Source organism: Crocodylus porosus, unplaced genomic scaffold (assembly GCF_001723895.1).
Source record: "Crocodylus porosus isolate Cpor-Errol unplaced genomic scaffold, CroPor_comp1, whole genome shotgun sequence".
Taxonomy (NCBI): Eukaryota; Metazoa; Chordata; order Crocodylia; family Crocodylidae; genus Crocodylus; species Crocodylus porosus.
In genome coordinates this window covers 79447730-79471897 of record NW_017728886.1, presented here as the reverse complement: position 1 = coordinate 79471897, position 24168 = coordinate 79447730, and the positions used below count along the sequence as shown (strand labels likewise).

The 24168-nt window shown below is 42.3% G+C and overlaps 1 protein-coding gene across 2 annotated transcripts in view; it reads left to right on the top strand.

Annotated features, from left to right (window-relative positions):
• ULK4 (unc-51 like kinase 4) overlaps positions 1-24168 on the top strand; it is a 442797-nt gene that overhangs the window by 137898 nt on the left and 280731 nt on the right. For both annotated transcript variants that reach the window (XM_019537396.1, XM_019537387.1), the window contains exon 21: positions 5206-5333. In XM_019537396.1, coding sequence (XP_019392941.1) covers positions 5206-5333 — 128 coding nt within the window. The remainder of the gene's footprint in view (positions 1-5205; positions 5334-24168) is intronic.

Sequence of the window (24168 nt, the reverse complement as noted above, 5' to 3'; positions counted from 1 at the left end):
CCAGAAGAGAACACATGTCTACCTTTAGGGGAAAGGTGGAGCCCGTCCCATCCCAGCATGTCTCTCGTTGTGATGTGCCGGTCATGGCTGAGGAAGCCAAAGCCCGCCTCGAAGCACCATTCCTGTAGCTGCCAGTTGGTCTCCGCGATGCACGTTTTATGCCATCTGCCTCGTCCACTCACTGGCAGGATAGAAGAAAAAACCACCTGTGCGCCCATCTCCTTCAGCACGCACCCCAGAGCATGGTAGTCGTCCATCAGGCGATCAGGGCTCCTCCTGGCCGCATCGTTAGTGCCCACATGGACTAGGACCATGGGGTAATAATCAGTGGGCCGGATTACAGTTTGGAGCATCCCTGTTACGTCCTGAATACTCGCTCCAGGTAGGCAGTAGACCTCGCGTGCCGAGGGGTCCCGGTGACAGATGGGGCCCTCCGTACCTCTCAGGATGGAGTCACCAATGATGATCATGCGACGCTTCCTCCTCCTGGCCTTCTTGCCTCCTTCAGCTTGCGCGGAACGCGGTGAGTGTGGAGTTGCCTCCTCCCTGGTTTTGTCCTCTACTTCCTTCTCCTCCTCCTGGGCTGCCAGGGCTTCATAGCCGGACTGGAGGAACTGGTGCTGCCATGTTTCGAGCAGCCCTGGCTGCCCAAGGGGACCCAGGGAGATCCAAATAGGAGGCCCCAGCCGGTAAGGGGCTGTGGGGCCAAGCTTTAAGTTGTTTGCAGGTTTTGTTTCCCAGTTAAAAGGGGTACCCCGGCAGGAATAGCTGAGGAGGCACATTCAGGGAGATAGTCAAAGATATTGTAGGGGAGCCCTACCTGTGCTGGGACCCAGTGTCAGGTCAAACAGGATAGGGGGAAGTAGAGGACGAGGCAGGCCGGCCCATCAGCAGGAGGTCGGTCCCACAAAAGAGGGGAGAGCACTAGAGGTGGCGTGAGGCCGGGGTGCAGGGGTGGTGGAGCCCCTCAACGTGACCGCCGAGGGATCCCGGGCTGCGGAGCACCCAGAAACCGTCCTTAACTGAACCTAACAGCAAGTTGTGGCAGGCGAGAACTAAGGCAGGGACTGGATGTTAAGGGACCTACTCCGAACCCGTAGCGATCCGGTGTGATCAGTGGCGTTCCCCCCCCACCAAAGGTGAACCACCTTTGGGGAGGGCCCCAGTCCGGCGGTCACACTGTATAACTGTGTCTGTGGAAAAAATTGCCTAGTTCAAAAATCTTAAGTCACTAGGAAACTTAAGGGACACCCTGTATTTTCTCAAACTTTGCCCCTTCAGCTGCCCCAGTTCTTTTCAGAATGGGGGCAGAGAGTTCTGAAATAAAACGCTTGAGCAAGAAGAAAGGTACATGTAAATTGCAGGATCTTTCAAATACTGGAGGAAAGAAGGATGTTTGAGAGGTAATCTAACGTGATACAGTTCTTCAAAGAACTAGAATATGGTAAAGTAATTTTTCCTCCAAAGATACAGCCTCTGTGTGAGCCTTCAGTTTATGAGACTAAAATTCTCACAAGATGTTTTTAAAAATTAGAGTGGAACAAAAATAGTGGCAAAATGCAGTAATGGAGGACATTGCTAATCTCCGTAATCTAGCTGCCTTTTTTCACGTACGGCTAAGTGAAGAATCACCATAGACCTTGATGAAAGTGGTTGGAGCTCTTTTGGACATAAGAACTTTTTGACTGAGACGCTGGTAGGTAAAATCATTCTGAAACTACCTACAGGCCTGAGGAAAAAAATTTGTCAAGATCTTTCCTGACTGTGGTCTGTGATTGTTTACCATGAGCTAGTTGTGGTTTCCACTGTGTGGTTGCAGTCTCAGCAGGAGGCAATTCTGAAAACAAATGAACAAATTTATGGCAATTTAAAATTGCCTGGAGTGGCATAGCCCTGAGTGAGCTTCTCCAGCTGTAGCTGCTACATTTGGACCCATAAATTGGCCCAGTGTGCTTTTAAATTCCTCTTACTGAGTAGACTCCAGCATTTTCATGAAATTGCTCTTGTAGCTCCTTCCTGAAGGAACTGTAAGTCATACCACATGTACCATTACATTGTTTAGAGCAATAAACCCATTTCATGTGTATGTTCAACAGTCACAGCATTTAAGAATTCATCCTATATATAAATACATTTACAAAAATATTGTAGAATATGTAATATTAATTTGGGCTGCTAGGGCGTTTGTGTTTGTTCTTTCTTTACACAAATAACAGTAAAATGGGATCTAAGCAAAAGGAGCATGTATTACAATAGCTGTCTTCTCCATTACTAACTTCTCAAACTTTTGCTACCAGATATCATTTAACACACTCACTGGATTTAGTTTTGTAAGTTTCTGTTAATGTTTTTTTATATGTTTTAAGAGTAATTATTGGCATTGTACTGGTAGTCTTCATTTGATCATTAGATCAACAAAATGCAGAATGTAAAACCATTTGGGTAGTGGTAGTTTATTTACAACTTTCACTAAAATTAACAATAAAATTAGGTAATATGGTTATTGGCAAAAGCATACATTAATGTTATACATTCTATCAGTTTAAACTGAATTAAAACAAAACATAATATATGCTGATACAATGAAAAGATAAAATATAGCAATATACTATAATACAGTAAAATAATAGAATCAGGGGGATTTTATTTAATTTTGGCCCTTATTCTTTGTGCAACTAATGCAAATATACCTAGGGAATATACATGGTTTGAGGACCCAAATTTGTTTTTTTTCCTTCATTAGCCCAGTATTTAAAATTTCCCATTAACGGAGGGATCCTTTTCCCTCTTATTTCCTCAAAAAATGAGCAAGACCACAAGAAGTAATTTAGATCGCCTATCTCTTTCTTGTCGCATGAACATATCTTTGTCTAACAACATCTGCTCATAATGGCTTCAGATCTCATTTGAGTAAATCACAGCCTAGTAATGGCCTCTCATTGTTTGTACTTTTGTGCTTCAGATAGGTAGATTTCTAAGATAAAAGAGTGCTCTTTTATCAAAACAGGGAAGTTTAAAAAAATCTCACTATCTGCATATCTGTCTACGTGCTGACATCTTTAATTCTTAAATTTATATCTTGCTTTAAAAATGGGGGAAATATTAAGTAAGTCTTGCATGCCATTTGTCTGGAGGACACTATAAATGTTATGTAAGTATCCAAATAAAGGCATATTTGGAATAAGAGAGGATTCTAAAATGCACTTCTTGAAATATCTGATAGGGGTATATGCTCTAATTTTTATTCAGTAATTTAGAGTTATTAACTGAGCTATAATGCTTACATTAAATAACCCCATAACAGATCACATGAGCCCTCCATCATAAAATTAAGTAGAGATAAAAGCCTCCTTAAAATGTAATTAGATTTTTTTTTTCTATTTGTGAATGAACTATGGAGTCATCACCCCATATTTCCAGTCTATACAGTAAAATGGACTCTACCATAGATCTCTAGGCTTTTACTGCTGCTGGTATCACTCTTCTATCAATCTTACTGTGAAAAAAGATAAAGCTCCACCCATTTATTTTATTTTAGTGCATATGTTGTCATATCCAAAGAATGTCATAATAGTATTTTCAGAACCAGATGCTGCCATCAGAAGTTCATTTGGTAAGAAGCAAAAAAAAATGCTTATGGCAGTGAATCAGAAATGGAAGAACCAAGAACAAAAAAGTACAAAAGGAGGCTATGACAATAAACATCTTGACAATAAAAAATAAACAAAATGGGGTCACCTTTTGAGGTGCATTGACTTAACAAGACAACCCTTGAATTGTCCAGGATTCAGTTCAAGACGAGGAAAGAGACCAGAACTGGCAATCTATAATACTCAAGCCTATTCCATACAGTATGAAAGTTCCCCTTCTCCTGCACACTCCTTCCTGACATTGATTCTGAATCTTCTCTTTTCAGAAGAAAGATCAGATGCTACATATGAACCTTAGAGCCCTTCACCTTTGTGTCTAGTTTCTTGAATCTGAGCAGGAGATTTCTTTCAATCTACAATTGTTAAGTTTTTGTTGGAACTTTAAAAGTGATCCAGCAGAGAAAGTATTTTATGACATAGTTTATTCTGCATTTTTCATTATTTTGCTTGCACCGTTTCTATTTTAACTATCGCCTTTCTTTATTATGGGCTTATCCTTTTCTGGAGTGACGGTTAACCTAGCAAGTTCCTGTCCGATTCACTCTTTGGCAGCAATGTTGAAGTCATAGAATCATAGAAGTAGGGTCGGAAGGGACCTTGTAGATCTTCAAGTCCGACCCCCCGCCTGGGCAGGAGAAAAACTGGGCTCAAATGACTCCAGTCAGGTAGGCATCAAGCCTCTTCTTAAAGATCCCCAGGGTAGGAGTCAGCAGTACTTCCCTTGGAAGCTGGTTCCAGATTCTAGCCGCCCTAACTGTGAAGTAGTCCTTGCGGATGTCTAATCTAAACCTACTCTCCAACAACTTGTGGCCGTTATTCCTTGTTATGTCAGGGGGTCAATAGAAGTGGTCAATAGAATGATGGTGTTAAGGGAAGTAATCTTGTTTTTTCTATATAAATCCAGAGTTTAGTTCTCCTTACCACTCTTTGCATGGTCTGATAGCATTATGTGCCTAAAATATTATTAAAACAGGCAGGTGTGAGCAGAGCATGAATGCTTAAGGGAAAAAAGGTTTTATTTCCTAAGTCTGGGGTCCTTGCTATGTGGAGTTAGAATCCTTACTGTCTTAGTTTGCTACATATAGGATGTGGTGCAGCCCATAATTATCTTAATTTTTCTTAGCCATCAGTTTTCCTGTTCACCTGGAAATTAGCAGATGCACTATTATCAAACTTACTAATTTAAGGAAAAATAACTATAAATTTTTGTACCATAACTTTTAAAATTTGTTAAAATAACTTAAGTGTTAAGAAGAAACGTGTACATGTCTTTGTATTTTAAATTTTCCATTCTGTCCACCCAGTAGAAAATGTCTTTCAATCTTGATGCTTGGAAGGTTGTACATACCAGTTGGGCCATAGAACAGTCTGTCTGAGCAAAATTACTTTATCAAATAGGATTATCAGATAACATTGTTAAAATGATTATACTAAGATGGAACCCAAGTACAAATACAAATGGCATGATTTAAAATGTTTGTATATTTATAGACAATATTAATTGTTTTATTTTTAAAGAACAATATTTATCTGTTTGTGTTTTATTCTCAACCAGGACTTTGTTACTACAGTTATTCGTTTATTTGAAAGTCCTTCAACTTTCATTCGAGCAAAAGCCTTTCTGGTCCTGTTACAAGTTTTAATTAACAATAGAGAGATGTTACTGCTCGGATGCCAAGCCAGGTAAGATGATACTGGTTAACATAATCAGACATATGGTGCACATTTCTAAAATTAGCTTTAAGAACTCTCAATAAGTAGTGTAGGGTATATATGTAATTGTTTGGGGAGAAGCTGATTTTCTCTTTAAAATTAGTCCAAGCCTATAAAAGCTGGCCCCTGTAATGACTACTATATTTAGCAAAAAGTTTGTTTGCCCTCATGCTTTGGCCTTCTATAACAGAAAGCATCCTTTAATGGACCTTTGATCTTATTTACTCCTTATCGTTTTGGAATAACTTGTGCCACCAGCTGGCACTAGCAAGGATCAGGCTTTGTATTAGGCAAAGCAACTACAGCTAGTGTATGACTTAGAATGCAAGTTGGGACACTGCTCCTTACTCCTTGCCCCATCCTAGAGTCAGCTGTAATCTGTGGGCTCTTAAATATAGTACCACTATTGGAGGAGAATGCTTCTGAGTTTCTGCTGTTTTGATGAGACTCTACACAATAGCACTCTTGGCACAATAGTGACTCTTGGCACCAAAGGTCTGTCTGAGAGCATGGACAAATATACCTTGGATTGGTCTCAAAAGGGAAGGGGGAGCTGCTGCGTGGGAATGCACAGTACCTCGTAGAGGATGTAGCTGCATGTATGCTTTACTGCAGAATAGATTAATTAGCTCTGCAGTAGAGGATCACAGTCTACACCTGAGCTGGAATTAGGGTGCTGTAAACTAAAAAACTCCACTCAGGGGCAGTACCGTCTTACGGCAGAGTAATTAACTGCACATGTAGATGTGGACTGTGGGCATACATTACTCCTAGTCAGCCTAGCCAGCCAGGGACCTGCTCCACTCTGGCTCAAATTGCTGCTATCCTGGGTGCATGTGTAGATGTTGCACCCAGGAGCAGTTTACTCTAACTCAAACTGTTCTAGAGTTTATTGCGTCACATTAATTGCCTATGTAGATGCACCCACAGTGCAGCAGACATGGCTAGGTACAGACACTCAAAAATCCCAAGGTAGAATCAGTCTAAGTTACGTGCTTTTCTGTAAGCAGCATAGATTATATTGGTAACAAACAGAATGCATATTTGCCCTTTGGTGGAGGGGAATAAATCTTAGACAGGGTTCCGTAATTTTTAAACTAGTCTGTTTTCCGAACTTCTGTTCTGTTACACTTATCAACTGATTATGTGTCTTTTCTGTTATGAATATAGACCAGTTTCCAAATAGTTAGACCAGTAAGAGTGAAATAGCTGTACCTGGCTTATGTGTGCAAAATGGAACTCTTCTAGGATCAGGTTGTGGACTGCATGTCTTAACTTTGAAGCAGTGTAGAAAGGGTAGAGGGTGCAGAACAACCAGAGGGCAGGAATTGTGACATTGCTTCTAGTAGATTTCTTTTGCATAAAACTTAACCACACATGAGTAAATTACATATAAGCTACAGGAGAAGGTAGGTTCTGAGGCAGTTGGCAGCGTTATCAGCTGAACCCAGTTTGGCAGAGTTTGTAGCATCAAAGTTTTGGCATTTACAGTATAGGTTATCAGTGAGTGGGCTTTGAAGCCAATCAGTGTAGACATTGCAGAAATGACCCTGATGTGTAGGAACTTGGATTGTTTTAGAAGAGTGGATGCTTTTGGAAACCAAGAGAGGAGAGAGCATTCTTCTAACACTTTCTTGTTTGTTTTATCAGTTTCAACCAGTTCTCTTTCTTTTTCTTGGACTAAAATGTAAGCATTGATAAAAACCTGTTACCCGAGGCTATTCAGATGAGTAGACCACTTAAAAGCAGTGATCGTCTGTTTTAAATGCATTTGATATTTCATACAAGTAGCATCTCTAATTTCTGTGTCTTTTCTGATCGTCATGAGATACCTGCTTTGACCAGAGAAAATCCTATGTATCCTCAGGCTCATTTTAGTATGTAATATGCAAATGTATTTTTTGAGGGGTGAGGTAAATAAGGGGAAGTCTGATATTTTTTTTTTTTTACCTGAGAGAAGTAAAACAATCTGATTATAAAATATCTGATGCCATTTTCCACTATGCATTATGAAGAAAGATAAAACATGCTGTAAAACCCACAAAGAAGCAAAAACTGTCTGAGGCTGTGGCAGGAGAAAATATGTAAGGATGGAGTGTGAGAGCTGTTGGAATCTGTCCTATGCTCCCTCAAATAAAGAAAATCTACTTTGAATTACAGCTTATAGCAGTCATAACTTTGTGTCTTGTATCCCTGTCAAAGGAGAGTTAGGACCCAAACACTGAGGTCAGGAACTTTAGCCAATGATAGACTCGTTTGTTGAGGTCAAAGGAGCAGGATCATTGCATGAAGGGCTCAGACCTTTGTGAGGACATTCCGGGGAGAGGGATCTGCATAGTTTGAAGGGGTACTTCTTAGCTCTGTACTGCCCCTACCTCCCCTCGTAGTCCTTAATTACTTGAGTAAACTGCTTTTGTGATGGTCCCACATTTTGTTGAATTTAAAGAACAAGAATTAGATCAAGGGTTTTTTTTGGTTTGTTTTTTTCCTTTTAAAATTGTTTTTATCACACAACTGACTTGATAGTCTTTCTGTTAGTTTAAGCATGATCTGTTATCACTTATGACTCATTTTTAATGACTTAATGATGACTGCATGCTTGCTTAGGGTAGTTAATAACTCCCGCCCCCGACCAAGTAACAGAATCCTGACAAAAATCCTCTATTTGTGAATACTATTTGTTTATCAAGGCATATTACTGTATTTTGTGAAGGATAAACCTGGAACAATTTTGGTCACTGAATTAATGTTGCCAGTTGTTCTTTAGGCTTTTGATTTTTTTACATTTTAAATACTTCCCACTGAGCCACCTCTGTGAGAAAAATGGTGGGATAAGTTACTGTACATTGTGAATATTCGTTTTGTTCTAATACTGTTACCTAATACTCCAAATAAAACAGATAATGGTCAGTCTCCAATATAAGCCATCAGGATTAACAATAGCTATGTCTTCTAGCAGCAGTAAAGATTTTATTGAACTAATGCACTGTTTTTCTTCACCTATTATGATTTCTTTACACATAAGAGAGGCTCTTTTAATGAACAGTATATCCTCTGACATGATAGTTGAGTTAAACTGAAACATTTCTCTGAGGCTTAGATTGTAAGGTGGGGACAGTGGGATGAGAGACAGAAAAAATGGACCATTATATGTGGAGGCTGTTACTTTTGTAACTCTGGACTCTGATAGCATTTTATTTGACCCAGTAAAATTAATGGATATTCTTTGAAGTGTATCAGTGATCATTCATCAGTGTATTTCAGGTAGTCAAGGTACCTCCTAGATTTGTGGATGAACCTTGTGCTTACTTTAGTGCCAGATGTACAGTAAGCAAGAAATTAGTTGAGTGGCTATTTTTTAAAAATAAATTTGATTTTTTTCATGCATTTTTACAGACACTGATGATATAAGAAATGTATAGAAATTCTAGAAAAATTACAAAATAGGAGTTTATTGGCTTTGCTTTTAGTAATATTTTATTACGGGTGAATATACAGACAGAAAATAAGTATAACACATATACTGCTCCAGACTATAAAATCTGGCCATCAGTATCAAGGGACTGTTTGAGGTGAATTAGTTGAGGTAGAAGATACAACAGTGAGAGTAATAACAACCCCAAGGCAACATTGCACCCAGGTAAGTTATCAAAATTAATAACATAGCAGAGCTATTTGTGAGTTCTTTAGCAAACTGACTTAATGTGTAATCCAGTATTTGCACATACAAAGTATATGCTATATAGTTAAAATATTTCCCCAAAAGAGCTTGATTTCTAAATGAATATTTCAAAATTAATCATATGGGAACTGGATAGCTCAGGCACTTGATAATGGAGGCATCTGACCTCATGGTCAAATGGGGCAGTCCCCAAATATGTGGCAATGTGTACTGAAGCCTGTCTCAGAGACTTTTTAAAGTACTTTGAGATCTGTAAATAGAAAGCATTTATAAATAGTATTGTTGTAGGTTACTGGTTATAGTCTGGACCCAGGTTAAGATTGAGCAAATTCTGTCCAGTTTTGAACTTAATTGAACTCAGTCCCAATGTCGGCGTATGCATGTTCAGCCTAGCAGGGAGACTCTAAGGATTGAATGAGCATGGAACGTTAACTATCCTCTAACTTTATAATTGATCTTTTTAATGCTGAGACATTTTGACTTGCCACTACTTTCTATGGCAGGGAGCCTACTGATTTCAGTGATTTGCTATGGCTCCACCAGTCTTAATTTGAGTCTTGTTCTGGACTGAAGCTGAAGGCCACCCCAGCTTGACCTAACTGTAAATGGGTACCTAATCCTTTGGGCTGGGTAAGAGACCTAGCATTCGCATTCAGCTGCTTCTGTCTCGTATGGCTATGGGCTTTGGGAGTTAATATGCTGCATCTGTGGTAGCCAGATAGGCCTTCTGGCTCAGACAAAGCATGGTTAGCCGTCCAAGAAAGTCTAACAATGCCACCTTTCAGAAGCACCATGTTTGTCTAAATGAATACAAAAATACATACCTTGTAAGGTTATTGCTATTTCATTTTTGATGGGTCACAGAAGTCTTTCAAAGTTTTGTTGTTCAACAGAATTACTCTGTTTCATCCTCATGGCGCTAAAGTACCCTGGTACATAGAATCATTTTACACAATAATATAGTCTTGTGACAGATATCTGTCACTTGATTTATAGGTCTTCATAAAAAGTTTTGGCTATTTGGTAATGCACAGCTGCTACTGTAGTGCCATTTGCCTTAGAACATTTTGACTGCTGGTGATTTAAAATGGATGATAGAGGTATACTCCAATGATAGTGTACAGTACTGCTGCTCTCAAGATTTGATGTAATGAACTGAATTTTTGGTTTAGCTCATACTTTTTCTTAACAGTGACCTTTTTCCCTGCAGTCATTATTTCCTTTCTTTTTTTCTTTGCCATTCTGTTATGCGATGTAGAACTTTTTGGTTTATTCTTTGTCTCCCTTTACATAAAGCTACTTTAAAGAAGTATGACATAAATGAAAAGAAGTAAAAACTCAGTGTCTTCACTTTTTCTCTGTTTTAAAGTATACAGTAATATGCTATAATTATTTTTCAGTTTTTCTTCAGCTATTAATGTTTAAAAAAATTCAAATTTGTTTCACACTTTTTTATTAAAATATTGGTTCGACAGATGGATGACATTGCTACAGAGATTAATTTTGATGTTAATGTAGTCTGCTGTTGGTCTTATAAATATTTTTCTTAGGATTAGTTAAGCAATCAGAAAAGTGATGAGCTGCTCACACTTTTTCTCCAAATTCTTCAAGATGTATGCGTTGAAGCTAGTTGAGATAATGAGACTTTTTGGCAGAAGTGTCATTAGTATGTTGATAGCACTTAGCTGCATGTTTTCTTAGTCAGCTTTGATTATTTAGTCTCCTCACTTTTATCACTGCTTAATAATACAGACAGAGTTAGTTCTGTCTATCTGTCAGGACAGAGTTAGTGCTGATGAGTAGGGGAAGTAAATTAGGGGATGAGTAGGGGAAGGAGTTAAATGGTATAATCTGGATAATTCATAAGGTTAAATTCCTTAGCCCTTGCAAAAATGAGCTTTTGTGAATTAACTGGGAGTATTTAAAGCACAGCAAAGCAGCTGTGTAGGTTTGTTGAGGTGTCTGAGCTGGCTGGAAATATAACACACATAGAAGTAGAAGCCAGATTTAAACAGCTGCATAGTTTGTCTGTGATTCAGCAGTTGAATTAAACAGATTACGATCCATCCCAATATGAACTGTCCAGGTTCTTCTGTAATCAATACCTTCACAGAGGAAGTAGGCATTCATTTTTTGCATTGAATGATAAACTTTAGGTCTTATAAGAGCCATTGGTGCAGATGGATTCTTAAATGAAGCATCTTTTTTTACCCATGGCTGCCATAGACAAAATTGCAGTCCCATCACTAGAATAATTATTGATCCTATGTATTCCTGGTACCCATCTGCAGAGCTGGACTTGTGGGGAGGCAGCAGGTATTCCTGATGCAGAGAACTTGGATCTAGAAATTGCTGTTTCTCGTGTCTGTAAGAGCTCTAGCTTTGTGATAAAATACACTTTTGTTCACTGGGTTTTTTTTTGTAATTTGGCTTTGTAGGCATAGGGTTACTTTAATGGATGGAAATGTCAGAGAAAAGGGCTGGTTGTTCTCAGTCAGTTTTGGCACTAATGGTGTCTAGTTCTTTGTAATCTCAGTGCAGATGTCATGATGAAGGGTGCTATGTAAATTACTTCAATAAATAAAACTTACAGCTGAGATTCAGTATAGGAAATTATGCGCCTTATCACAAAACTTGTCAAAAGAATGATTTACGGTCACAATAAAAATAACACCACCTCATTTTCTTACTTGTTTCATTTCTTCTTTTTCGAAATGTAGCTACCAGTCATTTGGGTTCCTTAAGTATTAAAAAAAGTATAATATCTGTGTCCCTCTTTCTTTAGATGTTGAATTAATTAATCATTTTCCATACTTCATAGAGCCATGAAGTTCAAGAGAGAAAATCAGATATCTAGTGGTACAGCTTGAGATGATGGTGGAGTTCAAATGGGGGGTTTTAAGACATGACGAGAGAGGGAAGATGCCATGGACAAATTGATTTTCAGACACCTGCTAAACAAGAGAACCTGAAGGGCAAATCCATGTGAGGAGCATGTCCTAGGGAAGTATGTGAACACAGGAGTAAGCTAGAAAGAGACCAGCCAATGGAAGAGAAATTCATGTAGGGACAGGTTTGCTGCACTGGAAAGTATGGAGAACAAACTGACAGAAATAGAGAATGAGCTGGCAAGGAAGAAGAGAAGGACAGGTAGATAGCTAGAAACTGGAGCATAAGAAGGGTTAAGAATAATATATATAGTAGAGTGAGAGAGAAAACAGAAGGCAAGAAATGGAAGGGCCATTCATACCACACAAAGAGATGACTATATCACTGAGGAATCATTGTTAAGGAGACTCAAGAGGCCTATCACTAGAGTAGATCCAGAGATTGAAAATGTTTTCTATGTGTTGAGTATAAAAATATGACGAGGACTTAAAGGTTGAATTGGATCTTAATGGGAGTGAAGGGAAATCCCAGGAGTGTGACTAAGGGAGAGGGGGTGGGGAGTGACTGGGGTAGGAGCCCCAGTGCCAACTTTGTGGTAGGGCACAAAGATACCTGTGACCACAGAGACAGTAGTGTTTCATGGCTGTACAGGGCATGGAGCTGCCTAGCTATACTTCTGAAGAATCTACCGATAGTCCTGGGCACAGACAGAAGTTATATTGGTTGCTTGGTTGCCCCCTGAAAGTGCTCCACAACCATGCCATGACACACATGCACGACTGCAGATCACTTTAAAAGTGGCTGATTGCACAAAAAATTAATCCTCATCTAATGTGGGATCAGATGACGATGCTCCAAAGTGGAGCACCTGAGGGAACCTGTGTTCCTTAGGTTCAGTCTGTCAGTGCAGTTGGGGTGGGCTGATGTAGCCTAGTCCCTCCCTTGGTACTGTCTACAGGAAGGGAAGGGAGAGGGGAAGCTGTGGGCTTGGGTTTGCCCAGTCTGAGCTGGATGCAGGGTGGATGGATTGGACCTTTCCCCCCCCGCCTCATGGTCCCCCCTTGTCCTTCACTCCTTCGGTCCAGGCTGGGTACAACCCAGCCTGCAGCTCCTCCTCCCTCTCCTCCTCCCTCCCCCCTCCCTTCCTGCAGATAGCACTAGAGCTGGGTCAGAGGCGGTGGGGCTGCATCAGCCCAACCCCAATCACAGGACAGGCGGGCAGACTTGATTTTTCCCTCCCTTCCCTCATCCCCACCCAACAGGCAAATGTCTGTTTGGTTGGCAGTTTGCTCTAACTAATGGTGCTCAGTGCAAAGCGCCATGAGTTAGAACAGGGATCTGCATGTCTGTCAGCATCCTTTAAGTCAGGTCATCTAACACTGCAAGATTATCCGTGATTCTTTCCAGAGGTAAAGATGTGAAAACCAACAGATTCCTTCAGCAGTTTGTTACTGGACCAAGACAGTGATGCTATTTGAGTTTAGACTTACTTTTGGTGAGTGAGCATGTTATAGAAGAATTTGTTAATAAGTAGAATTGAGGACATTATAGAACAGCTGTTTTTAGAAAATAATGGTGCCTTAAGAGTTCCTGTGTGGTACAGATGAATTTTAACAGGAAGAATAAAGAAAAATATCTCTGTAACTAAGTTATTTGATTTCAAAAGGGCAAACTTTGACTAGTTAGGGGAACTAGTGAAGTAAAATTTACGTGCTTGAATGTGGAGGAAGTTTGGAATACCTTTAAGCTAAAGGTGCCAAAATAATCTGAATTTTTAGCCAAAACAAGGGAGAAAAACGTTTAGAAAAAGGATGCAGCCATATACGTAGAAGAAGAATACGGGGGAAAAAGTGGGTCTACTATGCAATGAGGATTAAAAATGATTTTGGTATGCGCCAAAAACTAAATGAATGCTTTGCCTCTGTTTTCAACAAGTACAGTGATGCAGAAAAAACAGAGTGATGAAGTGGGGAATGAATACAGAAATAAGAATTCTCACATCTGTGGTTCAAGACACTTTAAATAGCTCAATGCACTCAAGTCAGTGAATTGGAATTCTGAAGGAAGTGACACTGGAATCATAAGTCCAGCAGTAAAAGAGTTTTAGTAAATCTTACAATATGTTTTTACTATTTGGGGACTATATGATTGGAGAATATCAAGTGTAGTACCTGTTTTTAATAAGGTTTTTCAGGTAATGAACCAGGTAAGTGTAACCCTCTAGTCTTACCTCAGTAGCATGCAAAGCTTTAGAGTGAATTTTGAAAGAAAGAAGGATTAAAGAGCTGGAGAAAATAGAAAATGGGATGACACACATTGTGGGTTTTCCAAACCTAGATCTAGTCAGACTAAGTTAGTACGTATTGGAAAATGGATAGACAACTATCAGAAGTGGAGATGAAAATGAGATGTATAAAAAGAGAACTGTTGGGATGGAGGAGATTACTAACAGAATTCTTTAAGGATTGGTTTGGAGTCTGGTCTTTAATATTTTCAGGAATGGTTTGGTACCAAAAAAGGGAGTACCAAGTAATATCATTTGTTGATTTGCAGTTGGGAAGTATCATAAATACAGAAGAGAGTAGGAATTCAGGAGGAGCAGGGACTCATCTTGAGCCTTCTACTAGATCCAGACTGACAAGTACCCTGCACTTGTCAGTATTGAATCCCTCTCTTGTGGAGGCTGAACAGGTTCAGGTCCTGTAGCTTCTCCTTGTAGGGCCCTGATCATGCGAGTGGCCCTCCTCTGGACCCTCTCGATGTTGTCCACATCCCTTCTGAAGTGCGGCGCCCAGAACTGGATGCAGTACTCCAACTGCAGCCTGACCAATGTCATATAGAGGGGGAGGATCACCTCCTTGGACGTGCTCATGATGCATCTGTGGATGCATGACAAGGTGCAGTTAGCTTTCCTAACTGCATCCCCACATTGGCAGCCCATGTTCATCTTGGAGTTCTATAATGACTCCAAGATCCTTTTCTGCCTCTGTGCTGACAAGAAGGGAGTTCCCCAGCCTGTAGGTATGCTGCTGGTTCTTTCTCCCTAGGTGCAGTACCCTACACTTGTATTGAATCCCCTCTTATTCTCATCTGCCCACCCCTGTAACCTGTCCAGATCCAATTGCAGCCTGACCCTCCCTTCTAGTGTGCCCACTTCTCCGCACATCTTAGTGTCATCTGAAAATTTGAACAAGGTGCTTTTCACCCCCTCATCCAAGTCGCTGATGAAGATGTTGACCAGTGCAGGCACGAGGACCGAGCCCTGGGAGACCCCACTGCCCACATACCTCCAGGTCAAAAATGACCCTTCCACCACCCCTATCTGGGTGCGGCCCTCCAGCCAATTGGCGACCCATCTGACTGTGTAGGCATCGATACCACAATCTCCTAATTTTTTAACAAGAATGGGGTGAGACAGTGTTGAAGGCCTTCCTAAAGTCCAGAAAGACTACATCCACCACGACACCTGCGTCCAAGGAGTTTGTGACCTGGTCATAGAAGGCCACCAAGTTGGTCTGACAGGAGCTGGCTCTAATGAACCCATGTTGGTTGCCCCTAAGCATACACTTCCCTGCTTGCCCCTTGCAGATGTGCACCTGGATAATTTTCTCAAAGAGCTTCCCTAGGACCAAGGTAAGACTAACAGGCCTATAATTTCCTGGGTCCTCCTTCCTCCCTTTGAAAATGGGAACCACATTGGCCCTTTTCCAGTCCTCTGGCACCTTGCCAGAGCACCATGAGTGCTCATAAAGCTCTGCCAGGGCAATGACTTCTGCTAATTCCCTCAGCACTCTTGGGTGGAGATCATCAGGATCTGCTGATTTGAACACATCCAGTCCCACCAGAAGTTCCCTAACTAGGTCCTCTCTGACCCTGGGCCTGGCTGTGCCTCCCCTGGGACCATCAGGGATCCTGGTGGGGGGATGATGTGGTCCCTGCTCAGAAAAATGGAGGCAAAGAAGTTGTTAAATAGTTTAGCTTTGTCATCTGGTGAAACCACCAGATTTCCTAGCGTGTCCTGCAGAGGCCCCATGTTACCCGGAACCTTCTTTTTACCCACTGTGTATTTAAAAAAGGATTTCTTGTTATCCTTCTTCCAGGTTGCTAATCCCAGTTCCATCTCCGCCTTGGCATTTCTAACAGCCCCCCTACAATCCTGAGCAATGGAGGTATAGTTCTCCCTGGTGATGGCCCCTCCCTTCCATTGGGTGTATGCCTCCTTTTTAGCTTTGAGATGTTCCTGGATGCTTTTGGTTAGCCATGGGAGCTTTTGAGCACTCTTGCCCCCTTTGATCTGTGTTGGGATTGCCACCCTTTGGGCTTGGAGGATTGTGTCCTTCAGGAACAACCACTCTTCTTGGACTCCCAACTCCCCATCCCTCCGTGACCTCAGTGTCTACACAACTAGTCTCCTTAGCTGAATGAAATCCGCCGTCCTGAAGTCCAGGGCTGCTGTCTTGCTGCAGGCCTTTGCCACCCTGCGCTGGATGGTGAATTCCAATAGGCGATGATCGCTATCGGCCAGGTGATAGAGCACCTGCAGTCCCCTCACCAGGTCGTTGCTTGTGGCCAGGACCAGGTCCAACAAGGCATTTTCCCTGGTGGGACTGTGAACATCTTGAGTTAGATGAAGGTCCTGTAACATGGCTAGGAACCTACGTGAGCGTCTGACTGCTCTTCCCAGCAAATGTCTGGATAGTTTAGGTCACCCATGATGACCACATCCTTTGACTTAACTGCCTCCAGGAGCTGACCTGAGAATTCCCAATCTAGCTGTTCTCCCTGGTTGGGTGATCTGTAGTAGACCCCCACTGTTAAGTCCCTTTCCCCCCAACCCCCTTGTATTCTGACTCGGAGCACTTCAGTGTACCCCTCCTCTGACCCAGTGCTGCTCGTTGAGGATGTGAATTGTTCTTTGACATAGAACACCACACCCCCACCTTTCCTCCCTGTTCTATCCCTCCTGGATAGCCTATAGCCCTTTATGTTCTATATACATAGATCAGAACTCATTTTTTATACTCTGAGATTGAGAGTGCTGACAGTTCTTTTAAAACAAGTTCTCTGTCAACATCACTATGTTTTCTCAGTTGTTCTTTCATTCTTTATTCTGTAATACAACCCTGGTGTTACTAGAAGCAATTAAAAAAAAAAAGCCTTCATTAAATGCAGATTGATTTCCCCCAAAAGTTAAATATTGTTATGTACTTTACTCCAGTTAATGTCTGCCATGTGCCAGGTGCTTTCCAGCCATAAAAGAATGTCATTTGCTTGCCCCAAGGCACTTGCAGATTATTTATTTGGCACGATTATCATTGCATATACCTGTCAGAAGTGCTTAATGTGGCAGAACACAGCTCATTATATTTCTCCAAAGCTGGGGGGACAGAAAGAGAGTATGTGTGTTCCTGGGAGGTGAAACTCTTGCTTACTACTATTTTAGAGGCATTTATGGGGGAGACAACCTGTTTGATGTTGTTTCTTGCGTACCCACCCAAAAAACCTTTATGAATACAGCAGAAAACGTAGACCAACCCTTATAAACATTTTTAAATATTTAAAATTCTAAGATGTGAATCCTAGGTGAATCCAAATTGATATCCTTTTAAAATGAGTTAAATAAAAAATAAATCAAGTTGGCTCTGTCCCTTTCAGCATACTAGTTTTCAAGGTGCTCTGACCATTTCACATGGAGAATGAAACAGGCAAGGTTCTTTGGGTAGATGGAAATATCTTTTATTAGACGAACTAAATAGTTGGAAAAAAGTTCTTTGCAAGCTTTCAGGCACAAACACCCTTCATCAGACATAGGGAGACCGAGACTCTGCTGGTGTTATATGTTCTCAAACATAAAAAAGAAGAGTGGGGAATGAAGAGTTTTCTCATGCATTTAGTAATGTAAGAATGGTATCCGCTTTGACTAGTGCTAAGCATAGTTCTTGGCTAATGTGATGTAGTGTAAATAACTAATCTTGATAGTTAATGCATTTGTGGATGCATTAACTGTCTCTAGATTTTTGCATCCTTTTTGAGATTTTCACTACAGGAAAACAAGGCTAGATGTTTGGATTTCTCTAGCTTGATCTGTTTGCTGTCTACTCCAGCAACAAAGTTGAAGATATTTGTTAAGTCTTTAACAAATGTGGAGCTGACGCTTCATTCTGTTGCCACAGAAGAAACAGTTTTCCACACATACAATAGAAGAAACAGTTTTCCACACATACAATAGTCACTTAGCAAGCTGAGTAAATTTTATAATCAGTGATATCCACATTTTGAGTATATCTCAATGTAAAGGATTGTTTGCAGGATAACCAAAAAATAGACCTTAAAAACCTGAAGCAACAGAATAAGATTAGATCACTAAGCAAATTAACACTCTAAACCCAGGCCTGTTTTTTTAAAGTGTTCTCAAACAGATAGTAAATATTCCAATTTAACCCTTAGCCCGCCATTGATTAAACCAGACTCCTTGAATTATCTTCTGAGTTTGACAAAATTATTACATACAGCAGAGTGCTGAATTCAACACGCAGCACCTATATTATAAGCCCAGAAATAACTATTCTTATTCATGGTACTAGATCCCTGTCCTGAAAAAGCTTACACACATACTTATCTTTATGCTCTTTGAGTTTATCCTTTGAATCAGTTGGATTACTATATTTACTTAAATCCAAGATACAGTTTTTCCCTCATACAACATGGTGGGAAACATCTCCTCCTCTTGGAGCTGAGTAGAAATTGGGTGGCAGGTGGCTGCTGCAGTTCTGACTCCATCTCCAGCCCAGGTTTAGGGTCAGAGTTGGAGCTGCAGCTTCTGCTCCCTTTCACCTCCCCCAGTTCCGTCTGCCCTCCCTACCCCCTATCACTCACTCACTGTCCTTCACATCCCCCGCTTGAGACCCACTGTGTCCCAGGACACAGAGCATATGGTCACTCTGGCCCATCTGGCCAGGCTGCATCAGTGGCAGCAGTGCCTCCAGCCATAGATGATGTGGTGTGGGAGGGGAGCAGGGGGACATGTTTCCCCACCCAGATTTCTGCACTGACAGTGGGGCATGGGGCTGCAACCTGGACAGAGCCCATTCCCAGCAGCATCAGGGGTGGCAGCAGCAGCACAGAGTTGTGCCCTACCACTGTCAATGCTTACATATCGTCTGTGTCCAGCTCTTGCTTCAGCTCTAATCCAGGGTCCAAGGCCAGGATAGGAACAGCTGCAGCCGCAGCTACTGATGCCTGACTGGACATGGTCCAGAGTGACCGTGTGCTTTGTGCCTGGGGCCAGAGCAATCATGTGTTCTGGGCTGGAGCAATACTGGGGCACCAGCAGGGGTGGCAAGCTGTTGGGGGATGCAGGCAGAGGCAGGTGCCAAGAGCTGCAGGCACCACAAAAGGGAACAGGCAGCAAGGGGTGGGAGACAGGCCACTTGACTTTCCCACTGCCTGTCCCCCCCCAACCTCCTGCCCCCTTATTGCCTGCCCCCCATGCCACTGTTTGCCCCAGTGGGGGTGGGGGGTGAATTTAAGACAGGCCTCCTATAATTAGATTCTATACATGGAAAATTATTGAAAAAATTATAAATGATAAAAGAATTATACCTTTTCCATATATAGAATCTAATTATGACGGGGGGTTCTTAAATTCAGTCATCTTGAAATGCAGGATTCACAATGAATGAAATCAACCTTTATGTAAGTTTTTCTAGGATCAGGGCCAAAGTTAATTTCCCCATTTAGCACAGAGCATCATAGAGTGTTGACATAAGCCATAAATTAAGAATATTTTCTGGAATTCCCTAATGTTTTTATATGAGTAGCTGTCATGCAATTTAAATTCAATTTTGAAGCAAGCATCTGTGCGCTGTAATTTTTATAAATTTTCACAGCTTGTTGCTCAGTATTATTTTTTGGAAGCGCATACAATTTCTTAGGGTTTTATCAAGCATTTTTCCTTTAGTGTATAAAAATAGCTGTTCAATCAGTAGCTGGAGTAACTTATTTACAGATGCATCATGCCCTTCTAATTTAAGTAATGACTAGATTTTGAAGGTTTGGGTAGTCACTTTTTTAAGTTATAGTCATGCTTCAGCTAAACAGAACTTAACACATGCAAGGTTTGTATTCTGTTTTGAGGTGCCTAGCTGTTTTAGAATTAGGTCATCTTAAGTATCAGCATAATTGCTATATTATTTCTCTCCTATATAATTACCAATAAAAAGAGTATCATAATATTACTTGCTTTCAATATAACAGATTTTTGTATGATAAGTGGAACAGCAAGATGCAATAATAAAACATTTTTTCACTGAAAATTTGCCTTGGTAATGATATTGAAAAATTAAAAATGTTGAAAGATATAAATTACTTCTAGATGCTCAAAATGACCATGTCATAAGAGGGAGTATAGAATGAAAAAGACAACCCGTGTGTATGCTGGTACAGACATATGTGCCACTTGCAAATAGCAGGAGACTAAGGGTGTGCAAAATGGGCCCTACTCAATTTGGATTTGGCTTGAATTGGGGACAGTGATTCAATTAGTTGATTCAGATCACTGTCCCCAATCCGATTCGGCTAAATCCGAATCTGAAGATTCAGTGCTGATTCAGAGAATCAGCAATTCAGATGCAGACACAGCTTTAAATGTATTTTCTACATACCTTGAGGTACCAGGCACATCTTGTGAATGCTGCAACGCCGGGATGGATAGAGCATCCCACAGGAGTGCGGGGGCCCCCCCCCCCGCATGATCAGCAGCAAACTCAGAAGTGTGCTGGAAGTACTTTCAATCCACTTCTGGGTCTGCTAGGGAGTCCCCCCAGACCCAGGAGGCACTAATCACCAAGTCAGGGGGGCACGGGGAGCTGGGGGACTGGAAGTGGGGGGCCGGGGGATCAGAAGTGCTTCTGATCCACTTCTGGGTCTGTTGCTGAGCACTCTGGGGAGCCCTCCGCACTCCTGTGGGACACTCTGTCCACCCCAGCATCACAGCCTTCACGAGCCGCCTGTTACCTTGACGTATGTAGAAAAAACATTTAAAGCTGGGTCTATGTCCAAATCACTGAATATTTCCAAATCTCTCTGATTCAATTCGAAGGGTTCTGATTCGATTTGGAGAGATTAAAGGGTCCTTTGATTCAATTCAGATTTGGAGATTTGGCCACCAAATTGGGCCAAATCTCCACCAAATCGAATGAGGAACCACAGCTTCGCACAGCCCTACAGGACGCACAGCAATATCTGGAATTTTTGACCAAATGGTTGTAACTTGCATAAATTCTTTAGTGGGTAAGACGAGGCAAAACCTATTGTTCTTCAGAAGATTGAGACAAGATGTAGGAACCAGCCTGACCCATTTAAGTGGCAATGCAGCACACACACCCATTCAGAACACTAATATTAGGCCGCTGGAGCTACCCAGTGCATTAAAAGTGTAAGGGGTGATAATACTATAAAGATTAAAACTTAAGAAACTGTTAAATTTTAAAAAAATTGGATTTCATTCAACTCAAGGAGCTAATAGGCATGGTGTCACGGGAAGATAGGCTGAAGAATAAAGGCTCCCAAGAGGGCTGAGTGCTTCTAAAGAGTACAGTATAGGGAAACCAAGAAGAAACTTTCCAGACATGATGGAAGCACAAGAAGAATGGCAAGAGACCAATGTGACTGCACAAGGAGTTTCTAAAATGTCTTGAATGCATACAGGCAATAGAAGAATGGGCAGGTCACCAAGGAAGCATACCAAGAAATAGCAAGAACCTGGTGGGACAAAATCAGAAAAACAAACAAAAAAAAGAATGAGCTGCATATGACAAAGGAGGTTAAGGACAACAAGAGGTTCTATAAGTATGTTTACTAGAAAAGAAGGACCAAGGAAGCTGTGGGTCCTCTGGTAACAAGCCAGGAGGAATTCCTAACAAAAAATGCAAAGAAGGTGGAGCTATTCAACAGCTACTTTTCTGCTGTCTTCATCAAAAAAATTAAGCTGAAGCCAGATACCAAATAATTATCTGAAAAAGAAGTGGGGTGAGCAGAGGGAAGAGATAACAAAAGAGATGCTTAGAGCGCTTTTATTGGGTCTAAATTAATTCAGGTCACCAGGGCCAGATAAACTTCATCCCAAGATACTGAATTGAACCATCAGAGGAGATCTTGGAGCCCTTGGCAGTGCTTTTCATGAAGTTGTGGGGGATGGGCCAGGGGACTGGAAAAGTGCCAACATAGTGCCCCTCTCTTTAAAGAAGGCAAAAGGGTGGACCTGGGGAACTACAGACAAGTTAGCCTCACCTCAGTACCTAGTAAGTTACTGGAGCATGTCCTAATAAGATTTGTTTGCAAGCATCTGGAGGAGGATAGGCTGATCCTGGAGCTACGAGAATGAAGTTCAATGTGAGCAAATGCAAGGTGCTACACCTTGGGAGGAATAATCAAAAACACAAATATAAAATGAATGACTCTTAGTTGGATGGCAGCATTGTGGAAAAGGACTTGGGATTCTTGGCAGATCATAGACTCAGTCTGAGCCTGCAGTGTGATGCAGCTGCACAAAAGATGCATGTGGTTTTGGGATGCATCTATGGAAGTACTAGGTGCAAGATGTGGGAGGTGATAGTGCCTCTCCAGTGAGCACAGGTTAGACCTCATCTAGAGTACTGTGTGCAGTTCTGGGTTCCATGTTATTTTAAAAAAGGCATGCCAGCTGGAGGAGCTCCAGGCCGCAGTCCAGAGACTACATGCCATCAGGGACTGTGAGCAGGAGATTGACTCCTACTGCCAGGCCCTTCTCCCCCGGAAGCCGGAGGGTACACCACAGTCTCCCTCCAGGACAAAGGAGGACCTCCCACTCTGTCCATTCTGTCCAGTCAAGGGAATGGACCAAGCTGGTCAAGGACCCTAAAGCATGCTGCAGCAAGGCCCCTGCCCTGCCGGAGCTTAGCAACAGGTACACACCTCTTGCTGCTGCAGCACAGCCTGCTGAGCTGCCAGCTCCCACCGTCCCCACTCTCCCCAAGACAAAACGTAAGGTGTTTGTTGTGGGAGACTCCATCCTGAGGGGGACTGAGGGGGCAATCTGCTGCCCTGACCCCTTAGCCCGGGAAGTCTGCTGCTTCCCGGGGGCCCGCATCCGAGACATTGCGGAGAAGATCCCAAAACTCCTCCAGCCCACAGACCACTATCCTATGCTCCTTATTCATGTGGACAACAATGACACGGCTAGGAGCACTCCCAGCCAGGCCATGAGGTGCTACAGGTATTTGGGAGCGAGGCTAAAGGGTTTGGGGGCACAGGTGGTGTTCTCGTCAATTCTCCCAGTCTCGGGCTATGGGCTAAGGAGGGAGAGGAGGATCCACGTAGTCAACCAAAGACTGCGGCGCTGGTGTCACACATGACCACAGCCCGCTCTTTGGCGAGAGATGGACTCCACCTCTCTCGCCTGGGGAGGAGGCTCTTCTCAGCCAGGCTGGCTGACCTGCTCCACCAGGCTTTACACTGAGCCCGCTGTGGGATGGGGGATTACCACCACTGCTGGCCCACTGAGCAACCCTTGCAAAGCCAGTGGGCCAAAGTACTTAAGGGAGCCCACCCTTGCCCCAGCCCTGGTACAATCTGTGGGCAAGGCAAGAGCCCCCAAGGGGACACTTGCCTGCCTGTACACAAATGCCAGGAGCTTATGGAATAAGCAGGAGAAGCTCGTCCTCCTGCTCAATGCAAATAATTATGATGTTATTGGGATAACGGAGACCCGGTGGGACTCCACCCATGACTGGACCTCGGGTATAGATGGCTATACCCTGTACAGGAGGGTTCATGTAGATAAAAGGGGTGGGGGTGTAGCTCTCTATGTTTAGGAAAGCTACATGTCCGTGCAAGCTGATGTAGGCGACCAGAGTGGACGACTGGAGACCCTCTGGGTTAAAATCCGTGGGGAACATGGCACAGGAGAGACAACGGTGGGAGTCTACTACAGATCTCCCACCCAAAGTCCAGAGCTTGACCAGGAGTTCATCCGGGAACTGGCTGAGGCCGCATGCTCCAGGACCATGGTTATCATGGGTGACTTCAATTACCCAGACAGCTTGTGGGAGGACCACTCAGCAAAATCCAAGCGGTCGCAAAGCTTCCTCTCGTGCATGGATGACCTGATGGTGTTTAACACCAAAAAATGCAAGGTTCTCCACCTTGGGAGGAAAAACCTGCAGCATCCTTATAGGCTCGGCAGTGCTACGTTGG